This window comes from Peromyscus maniculatus, chromosome 3, assembly GCF_049852395.1.
Source record: "Peromyscus maniculatus bairdii isolate BWxNUB_F1_BW_parent chromosome 3, HU_Pman_BW_mat_3.1, whole genome shotgun sequence".
In the NCBI taxonomy this organism is placed as follows: domain Eukaryota; kingdom Metazoa; phylum Chordata; class Mammalia; order Rodentia; family Cricetidae; genus Peromyscus; species Peromyscus maniculatus.
Genome location: NC_134854.1, coordinates 166,041,717 through 166,066,265, shown reverse-complemented (window position 1 = coordinate 166,066,265; position 24,549 = coordinate 166,041,717). Strand labels below are relative to the sequence as shown.

At 45.3% G+C, this 24,549-nt stretch overlaps 2 protein-coding genes across 10 annotated transcripts in view; one reads left to right on the top strand and one right to left on the bottom strand.

Annotated features, from left to right (window-relative positions):
* Positions 1-400: 400 nt before the first annotated feature.
* On the bottom strand, positions 401-7,121 carry LOC102914778 (tubulin alpha-3 chain). Its single transcript, XM_006990049.4, has 5 exons — positions 6,809-7,121; positions 3,600-3,822; positions 3,208-3,356; positions 2,207-2,887; positions 401-789 (listed from the first exon to the last, which is right to left on the bottom strand). Exons 1-5 carry the CDS (start codon positions 6,809-6,811, stop codon positions 493-495), a joined length of 1,353 nt encoding a protein of 450 aa, XP_006990111.1. The 5' UTR covers positions 6,812-7,121; the 3' UTR covers positions 401-492.
* Positions 7,020-24,549, top strand: part of Lmntd1 (lamin tail domain containing 1) — a 220,304-nt gene continuing 202,774 nt past the window's right edge. For 4 of the 9 annotated variants that reach the window (XM_076568300.1, XM_076568298.1, XM_076568296.1 and 1 more), the window contains exon 1: positions 7,020-7,291. In XM_076568300.1, coding sequence (XP_076424415.1) covers positions 7,035-7,291 — 257 coding nt within the window. In that variant the 5' untranslated portion in view covers positions 7,020-7,034. Of the gene's footprint in view, positions 7,292-9,686; positions 9,756-24,549 lie in introns of all 9 variants that reach the window. The other 5 variants (XM_076568303.1, XM_076568301.1, XM_076568305.1 and 2 more) reach the window with 5 other exon arrangements.

The window sequence follows — 24,549 nt, the reverse complement described above, 5'->3', positions numbered from 1 at the left end:
CTTGGCCAAAGGACACCTCAGTACAATAGGGGCCATGTGATGGTAGGTGGTTCTAGATCATTCCAACAGCAAGGTGACACCAGGGGAAGAAAGCTCATGGTATAAGTGGAAATGTAATATCAGACACCGAGCTTCCACAGTCCCAGCACACGCACCTGAGGCCCACGGGGACTCCCCAGTAAACCAAGACAGGGTTCATTTCTGTGCTCTTCAAACAGAACTTTAAAAATGAAACACGCTATCCTAATGTCCTTAGTTAGAACTTAAAACTGAACATAGGAAACAGATCATTTTTTAGGAAAAAAACTGGTATGCTTTCCTTAGAGAAATTTACATGAGAAAAGCAGGGAGGTGTCTAGAATGGAATTTTGTTAGAAAGTGCAGCACACAGGGAAGGAAATGCCGTAATATACAAAGTTTAATGAGTAAAATATATTTAGTTTCAATGTTGGGGAAGAGATACATGGATGGCTGCCAGCCAGACCCACACACTCAGTATTCCTCCCCTTCTTCTGCCTCTGCTTCCACGGAATCGACGCCCACCTCTTCATAATCCTTCTCCAGCGCTGCCAGGTCCTCCCGGGCCTCGGAGAACTCCCCTTCCTCCATGCCTTCTCCCACGTACCAGTGCACAAAGGCCCGCTTGGCGTACATGAGGTCAAACTTGTGGTCCAGGCGGGCCCAAGCCTCTGCGATGGCAGTGGTGTTGCTCAGCATGCACACGGCCCTCTGCACCTTGGCCAGGTCTCCCCCAGGGACCACGGTGGGGGGCTGGTAGTTAATACCCACCTGCCAGAGAAGGAGAAAATATGAGGTCACTAGAAATCGGAACTGTGGGCCCAGCTTAAACTGCAAATACTCATACTTTTGGGAATGAATGATCACCTACACCAAGCAACATGTATATCAATTTTAAAGTACTTACTTGAACTACCAATGACCAAACTGGAAACATACAGTACAACAAAGACCGAATGAGAACCCTATCCAAAGTATACTGTATGTTTAGTTAAAAGGAAAGGAAAGCAAATTGAAATCTTTGTATTAATGTGCAGAAAAACCCCTATGTAGCAGTGAACTCTAGTGAGAACTCATTGGAGCTGAAAGATGATAGAGCCTAGGAATGTGCTAGGGTGGTAACCTTTTCTCACCCTGATGAACAGACAGATGGTTGTTAGTAGCAGCTAGGAACACATTCAGACTGGAGCTGGGAACAGGCAAGGGCAGAGACACAATGAGTCCTCCCCTGATCAAGTACATTCCTACTTTAAGATGGAACATGTATCCTTTGCACCTCTGCTGGCCTATCAACCAACATCACCCATATAAGAGGCATATTATACCTTGAATATGCAGACTGCCTCTTGTTTTATAAGGACAAAAAGCTTTGGGGATATGGTTCAGATTCGTTATCCACCATGAAAGTATAATTCCAGCTTTCCATAGTTTTAATATTTTGCTACTTTTTTTTTAAATAATTTAAAAGTTATAAAACTTGCTGGGCGGTGGTGACACACACCTTTAATCCCAGCACTCTGGAGGCAGAGGCAGGCGGATGGATCTCTGAGTTCGAGGCCAGCCTGGTCTCCAAAGCAAGTTCCAGGAAAGGCTCAAAGCTACATAGAGAAACCCTGTCTTGAAAAAAACCAAAAAAAGAAAAAATAAAAAAAGTTGTAAAACTTAATTTTTAAACATGGAAACTAGTGTAGCCCAACTAAATGGTTGTAGAAGACTGTGATAAAGCACAGTGATGCCGACAAAAAGGAACCCAGAGCAAAGAGACTAAGAGGGGGCATCTGGTGTTGCAGACTCTGTAGGGACAGCCAACTTCTAACATACTTCCTCACAGGCCAGCTCTTTACTGCAGAACCACAGGGTCAGCTAGGAGGAAAACTGGGCAAGGCACAGCATTCCCAGTACCTGCCAACAGACACTCCCTCCCTTGGAAGTCCTCACCTTCTCCATGTCTCAGAGACTGAGAAAAATTCACTAGTCTGCTAAACATTTGGTAACTGATGGTTTTAAGAAAGGATACTCAGCATTTGGTATTGTGTTAATTGGTAATTAAGTCACTCAGCAACTTACTTACTATACATGCTTTCTTTGGAGTCTGACATGGAAAGGGGAATTCTTGCCCAAAGCTATGGCCCTGAGGAAGGAGCTGTTGTTTGCTGGCAGATAAAACTGTCACAGCCCCCAATCCTACCTTAAATCCAGTTGGGCACCAATCCACAAATTGGATGGTGCGCTTTGTCTTGATGGTAGCAATAGCCGCATTGACATCTTTTGGGACCACATCCCCTCTGTACAACATGCAGCAGGCCATGTATTTGCCATGGCGAGGGTCACACTTGACCATCTGATTTGCTGGCTCAAAGCAAGCATTGGTGATCTCTGCCACTGACAGCTGCTCATGGTATGCCTTCTCAGCTGAGATGACTGGGGCATAGGTTGCCAGTGGGAAGTGGATGCGAGGGTATGGCACCAGGTTGGTCTGGAATTCTGTTAAATCCACATTCAGGGCCCCATCAAACCTCAGAGAGGCTGTGATGGATGACACAATCTGCCCGATCAGTCGATTGAGGTTGGTATATGTGGGACGTTCAATATCCAGGTTGCGCCGACAGATGTCATAGATGGCTTCATTATCTACCATGAAAGCACAGTCGGAATGTTCCAGTGTCGTGTGTGTGGTCAGGATGGAGTTGTAGGGCTCCACAACGGCTGTGGAAACCTGTGGGGCTGGGTAAATGGCAAATTCCAGCTTGGACTTCTTGCCATAGTCCACTGAAAGCCGTTCCATAAGCAGAGATGCAAACCCAGATCCTGTGCCACCTCCAAAGCTGTGGAAGATGAGGAAGCCCTGCAGTCCTGTGCACAGATCTGCCTGTTGAAAAACCAGAGGATGTAAGCCAGTAAGCCAATGCCTACAAAGCCACGCCCCCAACCTCCAAACCCCACATTCAAGACTTCCATTTCCGCAACTGGTGCAAATTCAGACCGTCTACAACATACACGCTGCACTTCAAACAACACAACGAAGACCCATGGATGCATCAAAGCAGAGGCCGTGTAGTCAAGTATTTTGGTAAACTCATGATAGATTCTTGATTTTAACAGTTTTGGCAAAATGACCATACCCCCACCACCAACAGTGACTCTCCTGACCAGGATAACCACATGAAGCCTCCTCTGCAATCCTCTTACCAGTTTTCGGATCCGGTCCAGGACCAGGTCGACAATTTCCTTGCCAATGGTATAATGACCTCTGGCATAATTATTGGCTGCATCTTCCTTCCCAGTGATCAGCTGCTCTGGGTGGAAAAGTTGCCTGTAGGTTCCGGTACGCACTTCATCTAGAGAGACCATATATCCCATGAGTCTTTCGGGCAAAGGACATTCAATTCCACTGTGCACATGTGTCAACATTGTCTCCTCGTTTTTGATTATATGTAAACCACATACAACCCTTTCAGTTTCTCACCCAACAGTCACAAGCACACGTTTGTATAGCTTGTCTACTCTGCAGAGATTTCAGTGGCTTTTCCTGACACTCCCACTCTCCCAGGAGAGCCTCCACCCAGAGCCCAGGCACCTACCGACCACAGTGGGCTCCAGGTCCACAAACACTGCTCTGGGCACATGCTTGCCAGCTCCGGTTTCACTGAAGAATGTGTTGAATGAATCATCCCCGCCACCAATGGTTTTGTCGCTTGGCATCTGACCATCAGGCTGAATACCATGTTCAAGGCAGTACAGTTCCCAGCAGGCATTGCCAATCTGGACACCTGCCTGCCCCACGTGGATAGAAATACACTCACGCTGGAAAGCAGAACAGACATGACATTCATTCACTTCAAACTGTTTGACATGCAAGCATAATTTTGTGCAGTGCCACAATGTCTATTTTCAAACTTTACTTGTAACAATGCTAAGGCATGCCTTTTATCTCTAGTAAAACTGACTGCCACCAGGTATAGTTGCATAGGCCCATTATCCCAGTACTCAGAAGGAAAGATTAGGTAGAGTTCAAGTCCAACCCTATCTCAAAACAGACACACCGACACAGACACTTACACAGAGAAAACAGCTTGGTCTGCTCTAAACTTACCCTATTTTGATATAGTTTCACTAACCCTGCTGGCCTCAAACTAGAGGCAATCCTTTTGCCTCAGCCTCTCAAGTGCTAGGATTACAGATGTAAGCAGCCCTCACACCAAGCTAAGCATTCTATTAAGTAGCAGTTAGCCCCAGAGCATAAGTGTTTGCCACCCTCCAAAAATTTTGAAGTTTAAGAGCTCATTAGGGATAGTTGAATTCTCTGAAAAAGGTCTATCAGGTTTTAACTGTGGCCCAACTAAAAGACACGACACACTCCAGTAAGGAAAGACAGAACAGGTCCCAGGTCACCCAGTCTAAGCCCAGGCAATCACTGTCTTCTATCTGCCCATCTAGACCAACCCTTTATCATTCTCCATCCCATTCTGTGTACCAGGAAGCTGATTCATGTACACAACATCTGAGGACCGCCACTTCTGAGTTAATAGTCCTCATAAAGATGCTGTCCTGCTTAATGACTTAATTTACTTCCGTTCAGTCTAGGAAGGTAACATTCCAGACGCTGAAGGATTGAGATGCTAGTCTATCTTGATTTTTTCTTTATTTAAAACTTTGAAGGCAGGGATTGGCCATAGCCCAGGCTGGCCTGAAAATTGCAATCTTTCTGCCTCAGTACACACAGTGCTAAGATTATAGGCATGTGCCACTATATCCAGCTTATGGTTTCTTTAACCCTATGTTTATAAATTGTACCTTTTTTGTTTCTACCCAAGTCATTTTTAAATGGAGTACCTATTTCATGACAGGACCTAATTATACCCAGTAGCCACTTGTTCAGTTTTAAACAAGTCATCCCCACAAATATATAGAGATTAAATGAAATGTGAAGGATGCCATATCACATGTTCCACATTAGGGGTATGCTATCTGTGGCCCATGTGCCACATATGACCCCGGAGAGCTATGAATGTGACTATGAACTTTAGAAAATATACTTTTTCTTTGTAAATCATGGGTTCTTGTGCATCATTTTATACATGGTAACACTGTACTGCAATGTCATGCTAAGTGTATATATGTTCTTGATGTTTGTACTCATACATGGCTTCAGTTATAAACTGGTGGTATGTATCTTCTAGTGTGCTAGCTTTCAAGTGCAGACAGTTGAATTAGTGGCATCAGCAATTACATGTGCTTGTGGTCAACTTAAAAATGAAATAGCATTTTTTATCCCAACACTGCAAACAATAGTTAATTGCTGTTCAGAAGATAAGAAACTGCTTCTTTGACTCAGTATTTCTACACCTTAGGTAGGCCTCATGGATCTCCCGAGCTTACAGCTGGCTACTTTGTGCTGCATTGAAAGTTGGAAAGGCCCAAAACCTTGCTTTCTATTTTCCCGGCAATTTTCTTTTGTTTTGAGACAGGGTCTCACTATATTGCTCCAGCTGATTCAAACTCAAAGATACTTTGCCTCCACCTCCCTAGTGCTGGGAATAAAGGTATCACTATGCCTAGCGACCAGTCTTCTTAATAAAAGCTAATATAGGTCTGGCGATATGGGTCAGTAACTAAAGGCACTTACTACCAAATTTAACGACCTGTTTTATCTTTGGGACCCACTCAGTGGAAGAAAAGACCAACTCAGCATGTCGTCTTCTGATCTCCACCAGTCATGTGCACATTCATGCAAATAAGTGAATGTAATAAAAAAATGAAGCATATATAGTCCCTTATCTAATATTTTAAAAACCCCAGAAAGGCTTCTATGTCTCAAAAATAAATAGACCCCCTTTCCCTAAAGAAAAAAAACTGCAAAGATTCTTCAACGAAAAGAGATTTTTTAAAAAAAAAGCAACAAAAGGATTCTATTTAATTTACAGGGAAGTTGTGCAAATTTTCAAAGTTTAATTTCGGGGTTGGGGATTTAGCCTTTCCCCACGTGACTCCAGTTTGTGTCGAGCTGACAAAAACTAATCAGCACAGTGATTTTGTATGTACCTTAATTTTTCAATTCTCCTGCCTCGGCCTCCACAGTGCCTGGGACTATGGCATGCCACACGACACATCTGAGATCTGCTTTCTACCGGGAACACTGGTCCCACTTATAAACCATATCGCATGACAAACAGCAGTAGGCACAAAGCACACAGGTTCTTTAGGGTGGAGCTGGTGGCAAACATCTGTGATCCCTACACTGAGGAGCAGACCGTCTTAAAATCCCAAACAAAGGCTCTTCAGGCTCAGCAACGTTTCCTTTCCCATGGTGAGCACTGGGCTCAGAAAGCTAGGTGGCGTCTAGAATCTTCTAGAACCAACGCCATTGTTTGTTCCTTCAGTCAAGGGCCCTGAGAACTGAAAACACAAAAGCTCCCTCTCCACAACCTGTCTGCCACCCTCTTTTGCTGTATTTTCTTTAGAATTCTCTGAGGCTGGGCTGGCCTCGAACCCTTGCCTTGCGCCCACTTGGTCAGCCTCTGCAGGGCTGGGACTCCAGGGGGTACTGCATCCCGTGGAGAATCTCGTTCTCGCGAGAACCTGGGCCTGAGCCCCCAGGCTCTGAGCCAGGGCTGCCGGGCCGCGGGCGGGAGGAGGCCTCCCGGGCTGCTCGCCCTCGCTGGCCCCTAGGTGGCCCTCGCTCGCCGGCCCCTCGCTGGCCCTCGCAGGACCGCGGGCCCTGGGGAAGCCCCCCACTCCGAGGTCACCGGTCTCCCTCCCGGGGCCCACCCCGGCCTGGGGCTGCTCTCACCATGCTGCACTCCTGCAGACCACCTCAGCCGCTCCAGCCGTCCCTCAGCACCGCTCCGCAACCGCCTCTCTCGTGCGCCTAACGGTCCAGGGCCGGAAGGTAGGGGTATTTAACGAGCTCTCCTGGATGCTCATTGGTCCAGAGCTCCGTGGGGGCGGGCCTAGCTCCCTCATCCCACTTGTGATTGGATGTGGCTCGATTTGGAGCGCTGGCCCTTTCTGATTGGATGTGTCTTTGGCGGGAAGACTCTGGAGTGGCTGGAGGGGCCGAGGATCCCTGGAGACCTCCGGCTTTGCGCAGGGCAAGTGGGGGCACTCCGGCTTCGCTGGTCTGCGCATGCGTAACAGAGGGAGGTCCCTGCGGCCGTGCATGCTGGCCATCCTGCAGTCCTTGCCCCGCCTCACCTTGCCTCATCTCACCTGGTGCAGAAAAGCTATTTGGCCACAGCCTGGGAGAGCTGCAGATGATGCTTCTTCAGCATATGTGAGTTTCTGGGCACCTTGGGGCGCTGAGTCTGTGCGAACGGTCGTCTATTCTGACATAATTTTCTGTGGGAGAGGGTGTTGGGAGGGTTTGGGGCTGGCGTCCAAGCCTTTGTAGCCCTGGCTGGTGTAAGTTGAGGCTCTGTCTCAGCCGGCCTCAGAGTTGGGGCTATAGACATGCGCCATGTGCGCGTGGTGGGTATTTCAACCGCAGTTTTAGGGAAATAGCAGACATACCTTCCTTCCTCAGGATATCTAACTGCACATAATTGAATCGTAGGCTGTAGCATGTTGTGGACTCTTTTTTGAGGCCTAATCTTATGTTATCCCACCCTGCTTGACTGACTCCCCCTGTAACCAAGCGTGGACTTGAGCTGTAAACCCTCTGGCCTCTACCTCCTGAGTTCTGGGTTGCAGGTGTGTGTCATCGGCCCAGTTTATAGAGCACTGGGGAACAAACCCACACTCCAGGCATGTGTAGCAAGCAATCTACCAAAACCAGCTACCACGCTGCCCCCAATGCTGTGTTTTTTAGAAACATTTGGTTTTTTTTATTATAAAATTAACACATTTGGAGTAGAAAGTATGGGAAAGGCAGAAATAAAATAGAAATCAGCAACTGTACAAGCTAGAGAGACATTTCAGCTCGTTATGTTTATCCTGTGTGTATGCATTTATGGCTTTCTGTATAACTAGGATCAAACAAGGTTCTTAAAACCACTTTCTTGAGAGTTACATTGCTACACAATTACTCTTTTACTGTGTGGGATTCTGTTAATTTCAGGAACTTCTGTGCACAGATTAGGCTTCTCCTCTGGCCTCCTGAGTACCTGGGACTTCATACAGGTGTGCATCACCATGCCACACTTGTTATTTATTTATGGAAGGAGTATTTAATTTGGCTCACAGTTTGAGGGTATAGTCTGTCAAGATGGGGAAGCCATGGCTTCAGGTTTTTTTTTTTTTTAATTTATTTTGTGAGTCAGAGTTTCATGTATCCAGGCTGGCTTTGAACTTGTTATGCAGCATAGGACAGCCTAAGACTTTTGATCCTCTTGCCGCTATCTCCCAAGTTAGGATAACATAAAGCTGTGTAACCTGTGGGAGCCTGTTCTCGGGTTCCTTGTGACTTTACCCAGCAGGTCCGAATAGAGGATGATCAGGACCACGGGCCTGAGTGCAGGTGTCTGAGATGGTCTGCACTTGGCTGTGCTGGGGGAGGAGGTCTTTTGCTCCACCCCTTGGCGTCTCTATAAAAACCCTGGGCCAGACACAGTCGGGGCCCATTGGAATAGGTTCCAGGCCCTCTCGAGGTTATCCTTTATTTTCTGTTTATCTCCGAGATATTCTCCGCAATAAATCCTTCTAATATTTCCTGCTGATCGCACTCAAGAAAACTCTGGGGAACTGTGGGGGTGGTGGGTAAACGCCCCACAGTAACCATGCTCAGTTTATGTGGTGTGGGGACCAAACCCAGTGCATCTTGCATGGCAGGCAAGCATTCTCCCATCTGAACCATGCTCCAGGCAGTAGGCGCCAGTCTTTCCACATATCCTTTAACTGTCAACTTGACACAGCCCAGAGTTACTTGAGAAGGAAGTCTCAATTTAGGGTTTGGCCAGATCATATAGGCTTGTGAGCATGTCTGGGGGGGGGGATTTTCTTGGTTGGTGGCTGATGTAGAAGGGCCCTGCCCACTGTGGATGGCACTGTTTCCTGGACTGTGACCCGGAAATATAAGCCAAATGAATCTTTCTTTCCTGTTAGTTGCTCTTGGTCACGGTGTTTGTTTCTGCCACAGAATGAACACCTGCATTTCTGGTTATTTCTGTAGACAGTTGAGTCAGTGGACTGGACCAAACAGTATGGGCAGTTTTCTGACTCAATGAACAATGAAAAGTTGCCTTCCAAAAATGGTGTTACATTTTGCCTTTTGAAGGTAGTGTCTGGGATTGGCAGTTGCAAGCCTCTTTGTATTTTGTCTCCCAAGGTCACCAGGACCTGAAGGTCTGGATGAGAGGGATGTCTCTGAACCTGGGTTCAGTTCAGCATCCAGCTTACAGTTGAGGGTTTTGTTATATGGACCAGTGAAGAGAAATAAAGGACTGCAGAGCAAAGGGAGAGTCCATTGTGAATTGAGGGGCCCTTGATAGGGAAGTTGGAGTGGATCATTAGATGTGAGAGCCATTTAGGAGCAGGTGTTGGTGGTGGGATGTTCTGAAGGCAGCCATGCCTTTATTACTCTGCTCTGAAAGCACTTGGCTGCATGCAAAGCCCTGAAAGAATGACCATCACTGAGCTCGGCTCGCAATGCCATCCGACTCCATTCACCTGGATACACTAAGGAAAAACCCATCACTTCCACAGACCTTGATTATTCTCCTTTACACACCCAGGTCTTAAAGAAGCTTCTTTGGGCAGTTTCTCTCCTGTGGATGACAATCCAGGTTCACAAGTAGTGGGAGGTGGGTGTTTGTTCAATTTCTTATAATGACATACTGAGCCCTGGGGAAGGTTTTGATTGAACTGTAAAGCTATAAATATGAGTGAGGGATAAAATCTGGACTAGTCAGATTGGTACTGGGAAGGCAAAGAGCTGATAAACAGAAAAGTTGCTATGGTAGCTCTGACCCCTGATGAAAAGTCAGAACACTCCTGTGTGGTTCGACATCTCTGAGGCTGCAGTCACACCGTCCCCACTATCACAGAAACTAAAGCACCAGGGTGTTCTCTCACACCTATGTAGTCATGGAGGGTCTGCGTCCCCAAAAGACAGTTGTCATTGTGGTGTCGATGCCTCCTCTGTGGGCTTTTCTAGAGGATTGTGTGAAGAAATACCCTGAAATGGAGATCCAGTCCAGCATGATTTAGTAGGGAAATAAGGTCACCTTACTCCACCAAAATGCCACCCACCTCATAAATATTCATACAATTTTCTTTAGAATTCACAACACAATGCATTGGCTTGCTCCCTCCCCTGAGACAGCCTACTCCAGCTAGTCTCTCTTTGGAGTGTTTGCTTGGCTTTGCTAAACAAAGTTCAGATTAAACTGTCTGTTGATAGAGTGCTTGCCTACCCTGCATAGGACCCCTGGTTCTGTCCTCAGCACTACATAGAAGAGGCATGGTGTCCCTGCCTGTATTCCCAGTGCAGGATGAGGAGCTGAAAGTCATCCTAGACAGTACAACCCCAGTCTGGGCTAAAGGAGACCCCGTCCTACAGAACACAGAGAAAGGATGGGGGTTGGGAATACAGATTAGAAGAAATTAGGGGAGGAAAGGCTTGAATCCAGGAAAGTTTCCCTACTAAAGTTGAGATTCAAATTGGCCATCAATTCCATCACTGCTGTTATCTTTTAATTTTATTGTATAATATCTTCATGTAGGGCTAAAAACAGAAAAGGAAACGTATTAGTAAATACATCATTTATATGTACCCAATGGAATGCTGAGTGCTCTGAATTGTGACCTTCTGATTGGTTATCTCCTGTGGAGATGAAGGCACAGCCAGGGACCCACTGGGTAATACGCCTTCTGCAGCTGTCTGAGCGGCTGGCTGCTACACAGCAAACTAGCATGCAGGACAGGTATCCACAGAGCTTGCCCACACTGTGTGCGCTATTTAAATTCTCAGAATGATTCTGATTTCTTTGGCTTAGAAACCAGGACAGGATATCAGGACAGATGGCTTTGTAATGAGTTTTTCTCCCCTTTAGGCTGCTGAGCAGTTTGGAGATTGCAGTAGGCCTGGCCCCTGTCACTGTGGTTCAGTGATTCAGCTAGTCTGACACCAGGAAGGTGTCACCATCAGCAGCTGATGCTTAGCAAGTTTGGCACAGCAAGCCTCCTGAAACTGCAAAGGAGAGGTACATTCAGATAGCTACTTGCTGACAAGTTCAGCATCAACTTCCAGTTTCAGTCTGACTTAGTTTTCAGACCATAGTTGGGCATTCTCATGTGGATGTCCTGCAGGCTTCTGAAGTACACATGTACACCTTGGGATTCTTTGGGGTCTTTGGTGTATGTGACTTTTGTTCTGATGCACAGTCTAACTGTGTACCACATGCTGGCCTAAAATGCCTATCCCTCCTCCTCTGCTTCCTCAGTGCTGTACAGCTCTCACCATGTAGACTAGACTATATAGACCAGGCTGGCCTCAAACTCATGGAGATGTGTCTGCCCCTGCCTCCAGAGTGCTGGGATTGAAGGTGTGTTCCAGCAAACCCAGCTCAGTTTGCAATTCTTGATCTTTCACAAGAATACCCCTGGTGTTTACTGCTTTGATGCATACTACATATTAACATCCCCTCCAGTGATTCAAACCTGGACTCTTGTGTGTGCGCACATGTGTGTGGAGGTCAGAGGTCAGCCATAAATGCCATTCCTCAGGAGCCATCTACAAGTTTTTTCCTCCTTACTTTACTTATTTGTTTTTGAGACAAATATCTCTTGTTGACTTACCTCACCAAGTAGGCTAGGGTAGCTGGCCAGGCAGCCTCAGGGATCTATCTGTCTCTGCCTCCATAACACTAGGATTACAAGTACATGCCACCACACCTGGCTGTGGGGTGAGGGGTTCTGGGAATCTAACTCAGGTCTTTGTGCTTGCAGAACAAGAACCTTACCACCCGAGCTGTCTCCCATCTTCCACTCTAGGCAGGGCCTCTCTCCCTCCCTCTATTACATCGCCACTGAGGCCTTTGATTCTAGTTTCTAAATGTCTCATTGAGTACCATTGGTTGTGAAGAACTCTTGGGCATAGCTTCCTGCCTGGGGCTTATCAACCTTGTTCTTCTCTGCCCCAGTCAATTTTCTCTGGGGAACCTTTGTGCTGTATGTGACATCAGATCCTGCCATTTTCCCATGGGAAACCATCCTATTCTTCCTTCTGGCTGCTGGATGAAGTCTGAATTCCTGACATGACTCACAAAGCTGTTATCTCCCTTCTTAGCAGTATTTCTTATCAGTTAGCTATTACATCAGAAAATATTTGCTCAGGGCCTAGTCTGTGATCCTGGCCCTGGAGATCCAATAGTGAGACAGTCCCCATCCCGAAGCGCACGCATGCACACACACACACACACACACACACACACACACACACACACACGCACACACGCACACACGCACACACTACACATGGAGACAAAGGGATGGTTCCAGGTGCTGACACACTCAGGAGGAAGAGATGTGTGAGGATGTACTCAGGCAGTACTCTCTGTTAAGGCCTCTGCCACAAACGTTAGCCTCTGAGGACTCTGCAGATTCCTGATGCTACTGACTGCCTGCCTGGCATGTCAGATGCTTAGTAAGAATTTGTTTCATACATGACTATTACTTCCTAATTTTAAATAAACTAACAGGCTTTCACCTAACAGGGTAAACTATGTACACGCAGTGTCCACGGAGAAGTAAATTAGCGAAAGTAGAAATAAAGACCCGTGAGTCCCCAGCTGTTAACACTTGTAGGCTGACATGCACTGCTCAGACCCTTAGGTACTTCAGTTGGATCCGGTTGCAGATAACCAAGTTCTTACAGATTATGATGTTCAATGCACTGCTGGTTTATTAGTTTTTCTTCTCATTTGCTAAGAAATGTAAGTTGAGAATGATTTTGTTTAGAAAATGGCGGGATTAAAGCCATACTCAGAAATTAAATCCCTTTGAGGAGAAAAGATGAAATGGCCTTTGTGTTATTTTCATCAGGTGAAACAAAAGGTGTGTGTATGGACTAGGCCCAGGGATGTTGGACAATGGTATTGGTGGCCTGGCTTTGCTTTGGGAGGATATCTCACAAGAGCAACTGGGGGAAGGAAGGGTTTGTTTGCTTCACAGTTTGATGCTACAGCCCATTGTGGCAGGGAAGTCATGGCAGCAGACCCATGAGGCCGTTGGTTCCCACGAGTCCGCAGCCAGGAGACCGAGAGATCAGTGCTGCTGTCCAGCTTGTTTTTCTCTTTTTCAAAATTACCATTGTGTATATGCATGCATGGAGATCCTGTTGGGTATGTAGTGTGTGTGTGTGTGTGTGTGTGTGTGTGTGTGTGTGCGTGCGCGAGCGCGCAATGCAATGCATATGGATAGGTGGGCTTGCCATAGTATGAGTGTGTATACATAGGGTGTGTGTGTCGGTCAGAGGACAGCCCTGTGGAGTTGGATCTCTGATTTCACTCTTACATAAGGTCTAAGATTGAACTCAGGTCATTAGGCCTTTGTGGCAAGTGCTTTTCCCGCTGAGCCACCTTGCTGGCTTCATTTTCTCTGTCAGCCTTTGGGATGGTGTTGCCCATATTCAGAGTGTATCTTCCCTTGTCATCTAAACCTTTCTGAGATGGCTTCACAGACATACTCAATGGTTTGTCTCCCAGATGATTATAAATTCAGTCAAATTTACATTGGAAGTCACCTATCACAAGAATACTATGTTAATGACTTTCTCTTGTTTAATGCACTTACCTTTGCAATGCTTATGACTATTGAGCTATTAAATCAAGTATTACAACCTTGTAAGAATTCGTAGACTAGGAGAAGAAATGGAACAGTTAGTGTCTTCCACCTTCAGATTCTGTGGAAAAGAACTTTGTCCACCTCACCATAAAGCCAAGCAAATCCCACAAATGATACAATTTCACAGAACTCGGAGTTTGCATTACCTTTCTGTGCTTTTTGAGAAAGCTGTTTGTTGCACCCTGAGGTATCTGGTTACATGCTTTGGCGACTTTGTTCTGTCAGGGATGAAAGACGCTTGTAGGGAGACCCTGAGCTCCTCTTATTAAATCATCACAATACTTCATGCTTTGTGGTCACTGTATGGGCTCTATCACAGGGTTTCTGTAAGAAAGGCCTGTTTTCAAAACTGTCTTAGAACACACAGCCCACAAGAATAACTAGTTGTCATCAGTCTCTGGTATTTCTGTATTGTCTGTCCATCCATCCCATTCCTCCATCCATCCAATCAGTTGTTTGGTTCTCAAAGTACATGGGAAAACCTGAGCCATGAAGTTAAAAAGTTCTGTCCAGGGTATTTTGAGTTGTACTAGACCCTTTTCCTGCTTATCTACAGCCCCTGTCTCTTCAACTCCATTAGAAGTTGGTCACCCTTGGGACCAACTTCTCTTGCAAACCAGCATGCAACTTCCCATGGTGTTAGTGTTGTGTGTATGTTAGTTTAACCCCTTTGCTGTTGTATGGGAATTTGCTCACATAGAAACCTCATGATTTTTTTGCAGTGCTGGGGCTAGAATCCAGGGCCTGACACGTGCTAGATGGGGCACCGCCTCTTCACTGCATCTCTAGCCCTTGGGTATAAAAGTTCTTACTGCAGACTGTATTGCTTTTGCTCACTTTCGAATGCTTCAACAATTTCAATGTACCTATGCTTGTCTGGGTTTGATATTCTACAGCCTCCACCCTAGTCCATGGCTAAAGGCACAAATGAATGACTGGCTAGAGACTCTAGGCCTGGAAACCTGTGTGTAGGGGTGATGAATTTCCATGTGGCCATTGGCCTTGTAACCGTCATGTTCTAGCTGCTTAGACAATGAAAAGGAAGTGCTCCCATCACGGTTACCTGTGGCAGCATGGATAGACCTATTGAGTGTGCCATGGGCTGAACATCTGAGAGGCAGCTTTGCAAGCAAGGAAACATACAGAATATTTTTATGGCAACCATTTGGATTTCTAATTCTCTAGGCTTTATATGTTTATTATGAAAACCACGTTCAGTACTTCCAAGGATCAAGAAAGTACTATATCCTGTGGCATAAACTTACAAAATTATAGCAAAAATCTTAACTTGTATAATGTGTTCCTTGGGTAGAGTTCCATCATCCTCTTCTGATTACATAATTCCGCCTTGGCCTTTCACAAGCAGAGGCCTGTCATCCTTGACACAATGTGGAGTTTGGAACTGCCTGTGAAAACATGAATGACTTCTTTTTTCTATATGAAGAGTCCCTAAACACAAATTATAAACTCCCAAAGAACTTCATGGCAGTTTGCAAGCTAGTATTTCAACTGCCAAGACCTGTATTCAAAGTGTTGGAATTGCCAGAAAAAACACAGCTGTTATCCCAAGCAATCTGTCCACCATCTTCTAGACAGGAGAGATTGTGAAATGGACTGAAGGTTAGATGCATGCCTTTTATATATTTATTTAATGATTGAGACAGGGTGGTAGGGGGGATCATGCATGCCTGTGATTTGAAGCCAGAAGACAACCCTGGAAGCCATTCATTAGACACCTTATTTTTGAGACAGGGTCCAGTGGCTTGGAAATCAGAAGGTAGATAGTCTAGGTCAGCTGGCCAGTGGCCTCCCAGGATCCAAGTGTCTTTGCCTCTCAGTGCTGGGATTATAAGTGTGTATCCCCATGCTTGGCTTTTTATGCAGGTTCTGGATTGAATTTATGCCCTCATTCTTGCAAGGCTAGTTCTTAACTCACTGAACAATCTTCCAAGCCAGATGTCTGTCTTAAAGAGCCATATTCTGTGTAGAAGGGTTCATATCCCAAATTTAAAAAAATTCCTAAACAGAAACATTAACGCATAATGTCTAAAGTTATAAATGATTGCTCATTTTGAAAGGCTTCTCCCCCATCAAAACAAAGTGGCAGGATGCACCAGCCAAAAGATTTTTCCTGAGCTTGATCATCTTCTAGAAAAATGTTCTTACATCTGGTTTTCGTTACTATTTGAAAGTCTGATGTCTGGTTGTTGGTTTCATGGAGGCATCAATGAAGAAGGTCCCATGGGGTCAGCAACTGAAACACAGTGTGCCATTTCTAGAAACTAAATTCTTGGCATATTCTGAGCTTGAACAGCAATGTGCAGCCTTGTTGTTTAGCTGTATTGATTAGATTTCCTTTCTATCCTGACAATTTGGTAGAATAAAACGGCTCATGTTTTATTTAATTGGGCGCTTGTGATGATCTGTGATATACCAAGCTGCATAAATAGTAAGATAACATATTTCTGTGCATATGAAAAGTGTCTTTGGGTTTTCTCAGTGTGTTGAATTACTGATTAATGTGTTCACACGTCTGACAGCATCCATGGTGTCAGTCAGAATTTGTGGAGCTGACCACAGCACAGCTAAGAGAAGCTTTGGTCTGTGTGTAATTTCCTATCCTGAGTCTGACTCCATCCCTCTGGTACAGACCTCTTGTATCTTATGTGTTCTTAGAATCCCTGTCTTAGATTTTCCAGAATATTTGCGCACGCGCGCGTGTGTGTGTGTGTGTGTGTGTGTGTGTGTGTGTGTGTGTTCGTTCATTCATCTGCCCACACGTCATGTGGAGGCCAGAGGACAGCCTCCAGAGTCACCCCTCCTTTCTTTGTTCACTGTCTGTCCCTGGCTGGAATTCCTAAGTGGGCTGGGTCAGCTGGCCAGTGAGTCACAGGGGTCTTCCTGTCTCTGCTTCCCTGGAGCTGGCTAACATGCATGCATCACCATGCCCTGATTTTCTAGGTGCTGAGAATATAACTCAGGTCCTCACACTTGGGCTGTGAGTATTTTCCTAACTAGGTGGTTAGGAAATAGCCTGTGGGATATTCTTGGGGGCAGGGGGGGGGGACCAAAAACAAAACACTACTTAATTTGTCTTTCAAATTCTTAATCAGCTTTTACTGTATCTTTTTTTTTTAATGCCAGCCTGTTGCATATGATGTTTTGATTAATCCTCTCAACAATTTCTGTGGTTTTTTTTTTTCATGAAAACTAAGCTCAGGAAGCATAAATTACACACTAAGGTCGCACAGTGAATAATCTATGATGGGAGTTCATGGTTTCTGGAACTTTCTTGCTAGGTCCCAGGGAATGCTTTAAGATACCAGAAGACAATGTAGTCATAGTTGTGGATCATATCACAGTGGGAGCCATAGGACCAGTGATTTGACAGGACTCAGTGAAGTCCCTGGAGGGCTTGTACTCTTCTCTCTGGGATGTAAGGTTCTGTGTCACCAGCCCCCAAGTGAGCTTTCCATTTCAGAAAATGAAAGCAGCTTCCAGTCCATAATAGTAACCAACACCAAGTCTGTTTTCCTTTGTCTCAAGAGAGTTATAACCAGGACCTAAATGTGTCCATTTCCTGATTTAGGTTTAATCATCTTCTTCCTAGTTTGCTGCGATCCGCTACTTTATTGAACATAATGAATAGCTTCTCTTAGGACCTGTTTTTGTCGAGGTGCCTGTGACTCTGAGACTTTGTTCTGGCATTTACAGCTGTGATTTTAATTGGATTTGTGCCACTGTGATTTAAACCTCAGCATAGCTTAATGAAAATCATAAAACTGTTTAAGTAGAAAGAGGCCTTAGAGACAGGCTCGTCCCAGAGTCCCACACAAACCATTCCCAAGCTGAAACTGGTCCCAAGTGGATTGCTCTCCACAGGGAAGACCCGTGTTGGGCTCTTAACAAGTTTTTGAATGGGTTGTCATTTTAAAAATGCATTTCAAATAAAAGATTGGTATGTTGGGAGTCTTATAAAAATGCTGATGTGCTCAGTTGGTAGGATGCTTGTCCAGAGCATGCATGAAGTTCCAGGTCCAACCCCTAACACCACATCAAACTGGGCAGGGTGCTCCAAGTCTGTAACCAGAGCACTGAGGAAAGGGAGGATCAGGACTGCAGGTTGGTGGCCTGCCTGGGCTACCTGAAACTGCCTCAAAAGTTATAATAAATAAATAGTAATAGAGACAGTCAATGTTTGATGAAGATTAAAGACTTTGGAACCCTGGGAGGCGCTCAGCCGGTTTCCAGCACTCAGTGTGTCACCAGCCCTGTGGTCCAGGTGCTTCCTGGGGATAGGGCAGAGCCCCGCAGGGCGCTGTCCCCTGTCTTTCTTCACTGGCAATGTTGTGGCTGGTGCTCTGCAGACGCTTGTCTCTGTGCCTGAATATAAATTATTTATTGAGTTGAACTTTCTTCATTAGGAGCTCCCCAATCCCAGCTGGTCTGCCTAGTCAGTTTGCCCCAGGGGTCCCGTCTCACACCCCATTCTGGGCATTGTAGGCAGCTGCTGTTCCTGCCTGGCTCTTACACCCTTTGGGGGATCCAGATTTCAGTTCTGCACTGGTGTGGCACACACTTCACCTGCTGAGTCACTGCCTCAGCCCTCGGAGGCTTCTGTCGGCCTCCTGCTGCCTGCCTTGTCTGCCTTCTTGATGTTTGCCCAACGACTGCTGGATTATGGGTCTCAATGCATTAGCCAGAAAAAATGTTAACTAAGTTTTTGTGCTCTCTCTCTCTGTGTCTGTCTGTCTGTCTGTCTGTCTGTCTCTCTCTCTCTCTCTCTCTCTCTCTCACACACACACACTCAGAAAAATAGTAGCCAACAATATTTACTTTTAATCATTTAAGTTTTGTCAAGTATACTCTTTTCTTTTATTATATTTATAATAACAAGCTATCTCTTAGGTTAAATGAAATGTTTAACCATACATTCAAACATTAACAGAGAATAAATTAAAAAATAAAATTGGGGTGGGATATTTAGTCTAGTGGTGCAGTGTTTACCCAGAATGCCCTAGGTCCTGGGTTCAAGATGCAGCACTTCAAATAAATAATATCCAAGAGATCGAGAAGAGAAGTCTGTTGCCCTGTTCTATTCTTTTGTGTATGTGGCAGGAGCATACATGGTGTGTGTGTGTGTGTGTGTGTGTGTGTGTGTGTGTGTGTGTGAGAGAGAGAGAGAGAGAGAGAGAGAGAGAGAGAGAGAGAGTGTGTGTGTGTGTGTGTGTGTGTGTGTGTGTGTGTGTGTGTGTGTGCAGGCCAGAGGATGGTTTTATGTGTCAGTCCTCAGACATCCTCCACTTCTCACACTGGGAAGAGGCTGGATGATTAGGGTAGGCTGACTGGGGAGCTGAGGGATCTGCCTGTCTCCATCTTGCAGCACTGGAATCCTGAGCTTCGGAAACCACCCATAGCGTCACAACTCTTGATGTTTCCAAGTTCTGAAGACAGTTATCCTGCAGGCCATGCAGAGAGCCTAAGTGTGCATTAGGGATTTTGTGGTGTTCCACAAATGCTTCATTGGCTCCTGTGCTTGCCAATTCACACAGAGGAAAAGATTTTGAAATAACTTCATGCACTTACATGCTCAGCTTTTCCTCATGGCCAGAAGTTGTTCTTGTGTTATCTTAGACAGTTCATGTGGACGGCACAGATGCTCCCTCTGTTCAGTCGGGTTAAGGTGAAAGCAGTGGATCACCAGCCTTACTCGTGATTGTGCTTTCTTTTAAAAAGAGTCTCACTGAAGCCAGCATTAGTTAGTTATAGTTGAAGATTAGTTAGTTATAGTTGAAGATTAGTTAGGATAGAAAGTAAGTTAGGTACACTTTGGACTTACCAAAATAGGATAGATAATGGAATTATTTTCTCTGAATTTGTCAAATACAAATGGACTAGACATTGTTTAGGTATTTATTACTTGTATATATTGTATATAGTTATTGTACTTTTGTATATAGTTTTTCTTATGTTAGTCATAACCTTTTTCCTTTTTTCTTTTTATTAAAATAGAAAAGGGGAAATATGGTGATATTTTATTTGTACTGAAATGTGATTTTATTTGTATGTTAGTAAATAAAGTTGCCCGCGGGTCAGAGCTATTAGCAAGCCATAGTGAAAGCTGGGTGGTGGTGGCACACGCCTTTAATCCCAGCACTTGGTAGGCAGAGCTAGGCAGATCTCTGTGTGTTCAAGGATACAGCTAGCATTGGAGACACACCTTTAATCTCAATACCAACCATAGAAGACCTGGAGGTCTGTACAGACAGGCAGTGACGAGGCAGTCATGTGTTTGGGTTTACAACCAATGAGAAGGCAGAACAGAAAGTCTTTATAAAAACAAACACACAGGAAGTAGCTCTCTTTCGGAGAGGTAGGACCACTGCGAGAGGAAAGGTGGTCTTAGCTCTTAGCTATGGCTCTGGCCTCTTGGCTTTCTTCTTTGCATTGGTTCTGTGTTTCCTATTGAATAAGACGGTTACTTCTACAGCCAGGCATTGTGGTTCATGTTGAAACTCCAGCACCCAGGAGACTGAAGGAGGAAGATTTCTGTGAATTAGAGGCCAGCCTGGGCTGTACAGTGAATTCCAGGCCAGCCTGGGCTACACAGTGATACCCTGTCTCAAACAACGAGAAAAGAATCTCACCCTGATCCTTCTTTCTGAAGTTTAATAACTTTGCATTTTTAAAAGATGTTTCAGAGATGAGGTTGTATAAAGTCGTAGCAATGCCAACGGAGGGTGCAGAGGTCATGTGATCCCAGCAGTGTGTCACCACAGGCATTCCAGAAACCCCTGGTGCTGCTGTCCTGTTCATAGAAGGCACCACATACTGGGTTCTCTCCTGCTTGCCTGACATAGACTCAAGGCCCCAACAACCTCAGATGAGATACCCTCTCTAAATCCTTTTCATCTGCATTTTTCCATGATTACTGGTCACAAGAATGGGACCTGAGGCCTGTCTCTGGCCCAGGGTGGAGTCATGTCATTCTGAGCTGCTGAAAGGCTATATGACTGCTGACCAGCAGAAGCTTTCTGGGGAAGACTGAAAACATTATTGTCATTTCATCCAATGGGCCTGTCAATCACCTGGGCAGGAAAGTACCCTTCAGGAGAGCTATGCTCCAGAGAATTACTGTGAAGCCTGCCCACAGATGTAGCTGGGCACAACTCGGTCTCCTTTCACTGTCCACCCTCACTCCTCGAGAGTGTGCTGCTCTGCAGGGTCTCTGTGGCCATTGTCCATTCTTACACTATTGGAGTGTTTTCCTCTGCAGTGATCCCTGTGGTCCTTGACCCCTCTCCTAATTGGGAGGCAGCCCACCCTATCCTGTAAGGAACCCTGCCTGGCTTGCATACTATGCGCTATGTACTTTTTGAATTCATTTGATGGAGACCTCAAGGGTGGGGAGCTGGGGATGTACGCACTAGATTTCAGTAACATCGTAGGGAGAGCTTCCCTGCATGTGTCTACAAAGATCAGGAAGCAGAGCAGACAGGAAGTGGGCTCAGTTATAAAATCTTACAGCCCGCCTTTATCTAGCTAGGCTTTACCTTCTGAAGTTTCCACAGCTTCCCCAAACACCACTAGATGTTCAAACATACGAGCCTGTGGGAACAGTGCACTTTAGACCTTGTCTGGCAGATTTGCACATAAAGAATTATTGTGGACGTCTTGAAAGAAGCAAGATAAATCAGAGAGGAGTTGAACTCATGCAGGTCCCCAAGTGCCATGGTTGAATTCCACACAGAGCCTGAAAGCTAACACTAGGTGTGCTGGCTAGTTCTATGTCAACTTGACACAAGCTAGAGTTATCTGAGAGGAAGGAATCTCAATTAAGAAAATACCTCCATAAGATCTGACTGTAGGCAAGCCTGGAGGGCATTTCTTAGTGATTGATGTGGGAGGGCCCAGCCCATTGTGGGTGGGACTGCCCCTGGACTGGTGGTCCTGGTTGCTATAAGAAAGCAGTCTGAGTAAGCCATAAGGAGCAAGCCACTAAGCAGGACTCCTCCATTGGTCTCTGCATCAGCTTCCTGCCTCCACATTGCTACCCCATTTGAGTTCCTGCCCTGACTTCCTTTAATGATGAACAAATGATGTGGAAGTGTAATCAAACCCTTTCCTCCCCAAGTTGCTTTGGTCATGGTGTTTCATCACAGTAACAGTAACCCAAACTAAGACACTGGGGCTTTAGCAGAGCCATTAAATCCTTCTGTCAGCCAACCAGGAATGGAAGCATCAGCTAAGAGACAACTGAGGCTTATTCTTAGGAAGCATCCCAGCCAGCCACGGTCCTGGGAGCTGGGGGTTAACATTCCGTGCTTTTCCAGAGGCAGTCTGACAGCACACTTGATGCCGTTACTCTTGCACTCAGGGTTGATGAAATAATCCATAAGCACTGTTCTACCCAGTGCTCAGACACCGTTAGACACATGATCACATTTACTGTTATCTCATAGGTAAGTGTCTATGGAACACTAGATATTTGAAGATGCCAAAGGAGAGTCTTCTAGGAAAGTGCAGAAATAAATAATGAAGGACACTGCCCACAATGACATATGATCCTGGAAGGACTTCTGCTAACTTACAAAGTCAGATGACTTCTGTGACAGTCTGGGGCCACTTAACACCTGACCACAGCAGGACTCTCTTGGATTTTTCAATGTTGTGCATGAAGCCATGGCATGGGCAATATCGAGGGAGATTTTCTATAAAGAAAACCTTTTATGGAGTACCTCCTGGGTAATCATCTGTTCCTTCTGGTAGTCTTCGTGTGTCACCTGGGGGAAGATAATAAACCAGAGGCAAGAAGACAGTGTATGGAGGACAAAACAGAGAATTTGGATCAGACTGGTAAGATGGGGTTCTAAATGTGAGAACCCCAGACACATGACCTTAGACAAATGCTGCAGTCTCCTATACTTTTAGGTGTCTACCTGCAAAATGCAGACAGTGGTTCCCACTTGATGGGGCTGTAGGAACAAAATGGTGATGTAAGACATGTTAAAGTTCTTTGTGAGACTTACAGAGATGTTCACTGAATCTTGTCATCATTATTGACATCAGTGTTGCACAGTGTGGTATAGCTTTTTCCTTTCAACATGACCACCCCGTCACCATTATAGGGCAGAGATATCCTTGGCCCTGTAGTCGTGACAACAAAATAAAACAATAACAGGACTTATGACAATGAGTAATAGTAACTCATGTTCCTTAGTAAAACTGGGAAGGCAGAGCTACTAGACCTGTCACTCTCCTGCTCCCTAGTTGCATGTGGTCTTGGCAAGAGGGGTGCTGGAAGAAATAGGAAGTAGAAAGCTAAATAAAAAGGGGACTCCATCCATGCAGCTTTCAGAAGTTGTCATCATGGTGGGGCTTTTGGTGATACTGTTCTTTTTGCATCACTGATGCTCTGGTAAGAAACCTCCCACTCTATAATCAGAAATATTAAATGAAGTTGAAAATTCTGTTTCTTGCCTGCACATAGCCACATTTCAAGTGCAGATGACCCAAAGTGACTAGTGGTCACTGTGACGCATAGCATGATGTGGATTATTTTGGTTGTCATAGACAGTTCTCTTGAACAGTTCTGCTGTATGGTCGTACTAAGTAGGTTTCCTTGGTGACTCCAGCCTGCTTGTCTGATGGGGAACAACAGTTTAACCTCCCTGCCTTGCTTTTATCATCTGGAAGGTGAGGCTCCAGCTTTGGGTGCCTTATTCTTCCTCGTATCCATAACACCTACTGTGTACTGTAAGCACAGCCAGTTCTTAGTATACCTTACATTTCAATAGAGAGAACTCACCAAGTACTTAAGGACTGGCACTTGTTGATATTTTAGAGGTAATAGTAGGTTTGGGATTTGCTAATGTCTATAGAGACTTATAATTAGGTTTAAGGACTATCGGGTAAAGAATTTAAAAGAAAGAGTAGATGGGGAGAGCCAAAAAATTTTATACATGTTCTGAATAAAGAGAGAACGGAAATGAGGAAACAAGTTAGTAGATCCTGGGCACAAGGTCACTCAGACACATCTTCCTCCTTCAACATCTTGTCACAGGCGAGGCCTGAAGCCCTGACTGTAATTGTCTTGGCTGCAGCTTCTGTGCTAGAGCAAACAGAAATCTGAGTGTGTCAACAAATGATTTAATTAAACAGCAGGCAGCTATGTGAAGGCAGTGTGATGTGGGATGAGCTAACGTGACTGACAACCGTGTTGGAAAGGACAGCGAGTCATCAGAAATACTGCACAGTTCTGGGGACCAGGATACAGACTTGCGGAGCTGATGTGAAAAGTGAAACCAGAAATGAGATTAGGAAAATGGAATTGCATTATTCAAGAAAATATACATATGAATCAATCCCTGGAGCTCAAATGTAAATTTAAAAGCAAAGATACCAAGGCATCATTTCAGATGAGCCGAGATCAGGAGGGGCGAGATGACTTAAGAAGGGACTCAATCTGTGCCACCGGCGTAAAGTGGCAGTTACAGTAAAAGCAGAGGGAATGGAGGTGTAAAAGCTGGGAAGGAGCAGATGGCCAAGGCATTTAGCTTTCTTGGGTGCCAACTCTGGGTACACTTTATGTTTCACTACAAGTTAGCAAATATTAAGACATTAAAATGCATTAAACATGCTGTGTATCCCAACTTGCCATATCCTTACCACACAGTTAAAGGGAATTAGACTGGGTGGGAAGTATGCAAATATATCAGTAATGCTGAGATGGAGAGGATAAGGTTAGCTGGC